This window comes from Lissotriton vulgaris, chromosome 2_1 (genome assembly GCF_964263255.1).
Source record: "Lissotriton vulgaris chromosome 2_1, aLisVul1.2, whole genome shotgun sequence".
NCBI lineage: Eukaryota > Metazoa > Chordata > Amphibia > Caudata > Salamandridae > Lissotriton > Lissotriton vulgaris.
In genome coordinates, this window is record NC_141687.1 from 222,854,375 (window position 1) to 222,862,820 (window position 8,446).

At 44.6% G+C, this 8,446-nt stretch overlaps 1 protein-coding gene across 2 annotated transcripts in view; it reads left to right on the forward strand.

Annotated features, from left to right (window-relative positions):
- The window catches only part of LOC147729882 (uncharacterized), a 157,768-nt gene extending 150,375 nt beyond the window's left edge, over positions 1-7,393 (forward strand). The window contains exon 9 of one of the 2 annotated variants that reach the window (XM_086954795.1): positions 4,704-7,393. In XM_086954795.1, the coding sequence (XP_086810921.1) occupies positions 4,704-5,548 (845 nt within the window). In that variant the 3' untranslated portion in view covers positions 5,549-7,393. The remainder of the gene's footprint in view (positions 1-4,703) is intronic. The other variant, XM_086954796.1, reaches the window with a different exon arrangement.
- Positions 7,394-8,446: the final 1,053 nt, after the last annotated feature.

Genomic DNA, 8,446 nt, shown 5'->3' on the forward strand with positions numbered 1-8,446 from the left:
AATATCTGCTATCTCTAAGCAGAAACCACTCAAATCCCCAGGCCCAGACAGGTTCACGGCTCTATTTTATAAAACCTTCTGCCCCATTCTAGCTCCGGACCTTACTAGAGTATACAACGCCATTGGTATCTCTGCATCATTCCCCCCAACCATGTTAGAAGCCTTGTAAGTCATAATACCCAAGCCCGGAAAGGATAAGCGCCAATGTGCCTCTTATAGGTCCATTTCCCTTCTTAATGTTGATTTAAAACTGTTCAGCAGGATCCTTGCATTGTGGCTGTCCCCCCTTCTCCCCGGCCTGATGGATTTGCCCCCAATTGACTATGTGCAGATAACACAAAGCGATTGCATCATATAACAGATAAAGCACAATGATTCAACACAGAACGCATGCTCCCCTCTATCGATACAGAAAAAGTGTTTGACAGAGTACACTGGACTTACCTAGAGGCGACCCTGCAGCATTTTAGGTTCCCCGCTAGATTAATAGATTGGGTCTTCATTGGCTGTACCAGACCCGTGGCAACAGTCCGAGTGAACGGATACACATTCACCCCATTCAGAGAGGCACACAACAGGGCTGTCTCCGTTCCCCTTTACTTTTTGCCCTATACATGGACCCAATGGCCCAAACCACTCGCGATAACCCGCTAATTGCTGGAGTCGCTTTGGAGGAGACAAACATACACTTTGCTTATACACGGACCACGTGATAGTATCACTGGAGGATCTCCGAATCTCCATCCCAGCCGTTTCTAACAAACTTGAGCAATTCTTCCTCACACCTTAGTCTCTCTCTTAAGCCCTAACCCCCCCCTTACTCCTTCCCCACTAGCGGAATTGCAAAGCACCGTCCCTATCCAATGGGCACCTGTTGCAATACCAAATCTTAGGATACAACTTACCGCATCTATACAGCACACTACAGCTTTGAATTATACCGCATTACTCCACCAAATACGTGCAGATCTATGCCGTTGGAGACCACGTACACCCTACTGGCTAGGCCGGATAGCAGCAGTAAAAATGACCATTCTACCACAAATACTATTCCTTTTTCAGACCTTTCCACTAGAACCTCCTCCTGGCACACTACGCACTTCACAGCGAGAGCTGGAATGTTTCATTTAGGCAGACAAGAGACCTGGACTACAATCAGAGCTGGGTTGTAGACCCCCCAAAGAGGGAGGTCTTGGAGTCACAAATTTACAGCGAGTATTACTGGTTCAGATCAAGGCATTTGTGGAGTGGCCATGCCCTGAATCAGAAAAGCACTACCTCTCGCCCGTCACATGTGCTCCTCTGGTAGCGTGAGACAAAGCAGCGGAGAAAACAGCTCTAACAATATTCCCATCTCCGCTAACTCCCATAGTAGATAATCCAGAACTCACCCCTGGAATGAATGCAGAGATCTTTACCCAGTGGACCTGGGTGTGTTGTAGGTTTATCAGGCACTTCTTTGATGAGGCTGGCCCCCTGACCTTTGAGGGTTTTCGTTCACAGCAGGGGTTCCCGGAAACCGAACTATACCGATACCAGCAAATTTGACATTGGGTGATGCACCCAGGAGTTTGTCCCCAAGCACAATGCCATCTAACAGCATTTGAGATGTGGTTGCTATCTAAAACCTCAGATACTCTCCTCCCATCTCAGTTATGTTGCTTACTAAGGCCTCCCCCAGGGCCTGATAAGTCTCCGAGTCAAAGAAGGTGGAAACTATAATTGGGCTGCACATTCATACAGCGACAATGGGAAGATATATACTATAGAGCCAGGCACACAGCGCATAGTACTGCAAGTATAGATACGGCCACTAAAATAGCTACCTACTTGTATCTTACACCCACTAGACTCCATGAGGGGAACCCCACTAGAGATCTCTAATGCTGGCATGGCTGTGGGTCTCCCTCTCACCCGTACACATATATTGTGGGAGTGTACCCTATTAGCCACCTACTGGACGTAGGTTCTTAAAGACATAGACACCTATCTTGGTACATAGCTCCCCTGCTTCCCGGTATACATTCTTTTAGGTCTACCCAACACCCTCGAATTCCTTCTCAAGTTGCGCAGAGGCCGCCAAATAGGCCTGGCAGTAGGGATGGCCATTTAAAACATCTTGGCACAGTGGGGGTCAGCCGGGTTCCCCACCTATTCAGGGTGGCTACACCACATATGGAAAATTCTGAGTATGGAACAAATTTCTCTTTCTCTTACCAACCTGAGTGCCTCGTTCCCTGACCTTTGAAACTGTTCCTAACTATGCTTTTCTCTGAATTTAGAGAACTCACAGGACCCAAATACTTGGAACAATCAGATGATTACCGAGGGGGGACGGGGCGGAGGTGGGAGTTGGGGGATTTTTGTATTGATGATATTATATGCCTCTCCTATGACAGTAGGATGCTAATTCGCATATGGTTTTCTCTTTCTGTGTTTTTCTTTTGTTTCTGTACCTCCATAAAGCAATAAAGAAATTGCAAACCTAAAAGAAACACAAAGTATGTCACAGTGGGACTGATTAGAATTCAACGTCACAAAAGAAAAACAATTGAATGTACTCCATGATAGGAAAGCATTCACAAGTGGCACCTTCATCTAGCATTCATAACTTTCAGTATAAAGAGTGTCTTAAATTCTGAATTTTTATTAGAAGTACACTGTTAAAAATAGACATTTTGTAGTAGTAGACAACGCATTGTATGTAAATTGGGGTAACACACTCCACATTCCAAATACTGTTGTAGAAAAGGCAGAGCATAAAGCTTCATTCAGAATACATACAGGACACTACAATGCTCTTGCCTCCCTTACCAGGGAAACCTTGAAAGGCCGAGGCCCTGGTTCATAGCCCACTATGGCTATGCCTCATGATGAGATCCTGCTTTTCCGTTTTTTTATTGCTTTTTAGCCGTAGTTATCTGGTCAGATTCTTCATTCAATCCATATAGAAATAGTAGGAGGGTGGGTGCACACTGCCTCACTGTAATCTCCTGGTTCCTCAGGATCGGGTACTTAACGAACACCACCCTAACAACCTCGTTAGTGCAATGAAACAGTACAGACCTGTTGGGTTGCTTAAACCAGGTTTAATAACTCAAAGTACTGCCAGAGTGTAACAGCACCGCAACGGTCCGTTACTGGGTTGACTTCACCCCGAGTCATTATCCGTCAAACCGTCCTCTGCACGAATGCCTGTCCCGGCATTCACCAACAGAGGGCACCGTGCTAAGCAGTGGCCGACAATGCCACTCGAATAATCGTGTATGGCGTTAACTTAACGTAGCTTTCTACTCCTTGTATCGTCCTCCGCATTAGTGTCGGTCCCGACACTCTCCAACTGAGGGCAAGATATGTAAACAAAGGGCTTGCACTGTTCCTGCTCGTTTACCCTCGAGCGGGGACTGTAGTAACCAACGCAAAACAATTAAGGTGTCCAGCACGCTCGAATAACCTTGGAGCGGGGACAGGTGCAAACTAGGCAGTACAGTTCTGTGACCCGCACACTCGATAAACCTCGAGCGGGGACTGGTGCCCCTTATGCAGCACGGTTCTGTGTCCTGCACGCTCAATAACCCTCGCGTGGGGACTGGGGTGGCTTGGAGGCAAAGAGCGTGGTGCTCGCTCGATTACCCTCGAGCGGGGACTGCAGCTCCAAGCGCTGGGTCCAAACAATGGATAACCGGACCCGTAGCCTGTAGGTAGCGGCCGCTTCTCCTATTTAGCTACTCCGGGTAACAACAAAGAAAATCCAGATATCAAGGTCTGACCTTGTCCGAGGTTCTGGCGCTGTGTTCCGAACCCACGAACACGGAATATTCGACGCCGTCCTCGGCGTCCATGGTCCGTTTTATGTCGCCGCGAACTGCGCATGCTCCGTGCGTTGCCCTCTGGGTATTGTAGTTCTTGGCGAAGCTTTCTTGGGGGTTGTAGTTCTAATGAACGGGACGCTCGCACAGGTTCCTAAACGCGCAGTGTGGACGATCCGGTTTGTGTCCTAACACTCACATCCCAGCATAGAAAATCTATCTCAGAATCTGTATTTACCTGATCACTTGCGCATGTCACTATGGCTTTTCAAATTTTTGATGCAACTCAAACTATGTGACATATAAATATGTGCAAACCAACTTACAATGTGCTCTCTAGTGGTGTCACAATTACGTGCTCTCACCCTTATTTACCTTCACATCTGTCATCTGTGATGGTAATGAGCAGTGCTTTGGGGAGCATGACATTGCATAGCAGGCCTCACTAGAATGTATGGACTTTTGAACTTTTGCAATATAACCTGTAAATCTTTCAACTGAAGATGTTTTTGGGAACTTTGGAAGGATATTATTTTTAACACATAACAATCTTAGACTTGGTATTGACATTGAAGTATACTCAAATAATTGCTTTTTAGTTAATACATGTATATTCCTATGGGTCATGAGAAATAATTCCAAAATATCCCTTTAAGTTTGTAAAAATGTAACAAAGAGAATGTGAATGATTAGGATCCAAATATGCGTTTTAGAAAAATGTTAGCATGTCCTACCTACCTTTCGAACTTTCACTCTTTCTGAAGGTTTGTTTGTAATACACTGATAAACACATATTAATCTTGGGCTAATTTCAAATTGTCTCTGAATGGGTATACAATGTAGCATTTCATTTTTGCATGTAGAAATCTAACATCATGATTCATTTTAATTCAGCAGGTGGTTGGGTTCCGAAAAGAACATGTGATGATGGAAAGTCTGTCAGATACGATGAAAATAACATTCCATACAAAGCTTCATCAGAAAAGGTCAAAGTGGAAGTCAAAGAAATATTTAATATAGAGACCGACTCTAGATTTCAGCTGTTTTCAAAATGTAATAGAAGCCTAAGAAGACTGAAAGGCAACTCCTATGAAAGTATTTATGGTAACAAAAGTGATTCCAACTCATTTCATGAAAACCTGAATATGGAGGAAAATAAGAAATGTAATACATATGAGAGTAATTTGTGTCATGCACAGGTCTTTAAAGGTCATGCAGAGGAACCAAAAAAATGGAAATTGTATACCATGCCTGAATCTGAGAAAGGTTTTACTGAACACCACAACCTTCACACAACGTTATCCCTTGAAAGCAGTACCTATCAATGCAAAGAATGTGACAAAAGCTTCAGCCAGAAAGGGCAACTCGTTTATCACAAGAGAATACATTCCAAAAAGAGACCTTATCATTGTACTGAATGTGACAAAAGTTTTAGTCAAAAGCATCGCCTTTTAGGACATCAGAGAACACATTTAGGAGAGAGGCCTTTTCAGTGTGCCAAATGCAAGAAAATATTCAGCTGGAAGGAAAGTCTTCATAGACATTATAAAACACATACAGGAGAAAGGCCTTTTCAGTGTGCTACGTGTAACAAAAGGTTTAGTCGCAGAGAAGGTCTTATTAGACACCAGAGGACACATTTGAATGATAATCCTACGATAAAGGAGGAGGAAGAGATAAGTAATATCTCCCCTGTCAATACTGAGTTGAACACATTTATGCAGTTGGATACATTGTGAAACATAGCAAATCTCAGCAAGGAAAATACATTGGAGTACCTTCACCATTATAAAAAGGTGCTCACTACCAAGTTTGGTCCTGTGGTAGGTAGTGGGAGGTGGCAGTGGGAGGTGGCAATAGTGTGATATCTTTGAAAGTTGGTAACATTACTGGTGTTGTGTTAGCCCATACTAAGCTCTCTTGATGGTCCTTCAACAGCAACCATAGGCAAAAGTCACTATAAGCTCAGGGGCTAGCACTGTGCTCTGGACAATGGAAAGTAAGTGCTAGCTCTAGAGTAAAGTTCATACTTGCCAAGGCAAACTTGCAATATTGAAGAACACTAACCATATTATAATGCTCCTGAAAATCTGGTAATATACACTGCTTTATGACTTTTGTAGTACATGCCATTACCTTCATTTGTTTATGTAGCAGAACTGCTACTGTAAGCTTCTTGTATTTTTAGAAATGTTTGTGGTTCAACCTGATGTGCACCACAAGGCATGTCATGTCTGGAAAGATCCAAATGAGTCCATCAAAATGGCAAAGGTTGTAGATAGTGGCCAAAAAGATCAAAATGTGTCCTTCCGAATGTCAGACATTGAAGATAGCTGAGTTTATAGGGCACGTTGAGAAAAATAATTTTTATATTTTCCTTGCATGGAATACAATTTTGATTTATATTGTACTACTCATTAATGGCAGTGATCCCAAGATGTAAAAGAAAATGCATCAAGCTCCTAATTTCCATCAGAACATTTAAATCAAGTATACTTATGTATATCATGTTGAGTATGTTTGTAGCATGTGTGGCTGTAGCACATGTTCTGCATACTCCTGCTATCTAATTTAGTGGCTCAGATGTTTACAGGTTGTTTTTCTTCTTTGAATAAGATTGTCAGGTGATGAGATGTGCTGCGACTAGTCTTTTAGTGGACAATGTGCATGGACACAGACTCCATGTTAGATTGGTTTTTTTCCACCATTGGGTTCAGACATGCACCAAGGGCTCTGAGTTTCGGCATATATCTATTGGCCCACACGGTTACAATTCAACACAAATGATACACAGAGCCAGTCTGCATTTGACAATTTCCACTGCATTCTTTGGTGGACACCCTCCAAGGACCGACGATCAGCGTTGCAGTCCCTGTACACTGGGGGCCTGGGCCATTCGAGGACAGCATGTGCCCCTTTGAGCTTCAACACTGGAGAATGGACATGCTTATAAAACTGACTAAATATCTGTGGTCAGACCACATGACATCTGAAACTCGTGCCTTTCTCCAGACCAATAAGTCCACTCTCGCCTTCTGATGAAGGAGAAGAGGCAAGCCTCTCCAGAATCCCCACAGGCCACATCACACCGAAGTCCACAGTCAGTCTCCTTGAGTGCCGCCAAACACAAGAGGAAGAGAACATCAAGCTGGCACCAAAGACCAATGGCTCTTGACCGATGACCACGCCAAGGTTTTAAGTATGCCACTTTGCTCCAACACTCACTCAAGACCTTAGGAGATCTCATGTCAAGCAAGAGCACCACTCTTGCAGGAGTCTGGTGTCTTTGCACAAGATACTACAGCCTCCATGGCAACCACGACCTTCGGGCAATGGCCGGCACAGAGAAAAGGCATAGAAACGTCTGCCCTTTGGCGCCAACCCTCAACAGCTGTCAATCCCTGCATAGCCCAAGTGTGTTGAACAGCCTAGCCGGCACTGAATGCATCCCAGAAAGCTGACACCAAAGCCTCCATCAACACTTAAGATCCAGTTGACTCCGAAAGCACAATTGAAGTTGCCCATGCTGCAAAGTCTCCGAAAGCAGCAAAACACCAGGCAGAAGTGCATCTTCATCCACCCCATCATCAGAAAAATCTCAGCAAAGCCAACAGAGTTTCTGCCTTGCAAAAGGAGGCTTGCCTTCAAGCAACCATCCATTACCAAACTCCCCTAACCAACCGGCCCCCATCTTCTAAGCCCCTCACCTCCCAGCCCCATCAATGGCATCCAAGAGACATATAGCCTGGGGCACTAGCCTATCCCCTATAGTCCATCTCCTTCATCACTAGCACCATCACCTCTAGCACCTCCTTCACTGCCACACTGAACTGTCTCTCTGCCGCCACCAGAGTCAACCAAGGGTTCTTGACACATCTTTTCTGCCGAAAGAGGTGCAAGTGCTATTTATGAAATTTCAAATAGAGTGCCTCCATAACACCATTGCCTACTCCATTTACTTAATTCCCCAAAAAAGACTACTCCCTCATGCTTCTCCTGGACATCAGACCTCTGAACACATACAATCGGTCAGATCATTTTAACATGACAGCAAACCTGCAGGATGTCATTACTCTGCTTCAACAACAACATGACTACATGACATTGTTAGACCTCAAGGCTGCCTAATTTCAAATACCCATCTTCCCTGCCCACTAACGGTGCCTTCGCTTTGTGCTAAGTAGACATCAGTACCAATTCAAAGTACTTTCTTTTGGGGTCAGCACAGCTCCAAGGGAGTTCACAAAGTGTCTAGCTCTGATGACTGCTCATTTATAAAGCGTTGGCACTTCTCCTACATCAACAATTGGCTGATTAAGTGTGCTGGCAGGCTGCAGTGCCTAACCTACACTTAAGCTGCATCTTCTTGCTACACAACCAGGGACTCACTATAAATTCCCCCAAACCCTACCTTCAACCCTGACAGGTCCAGCCCTAGGGTCTAACCTAAATGCAGGCACAGGGAAAGCGTGCCCCTACCAACAGAGTCTTGACATTTCAGCAGCTGTTGCCTCTTTTTCAGCCCAATTGTTAACTTACGGTCTGGATCATGATACATCTCCTAGGAATAATAGCCTCCTACATTACCATTGTACCCCGCACCAGGCTCCACATGCACCTGTTACAAAAATACCTTT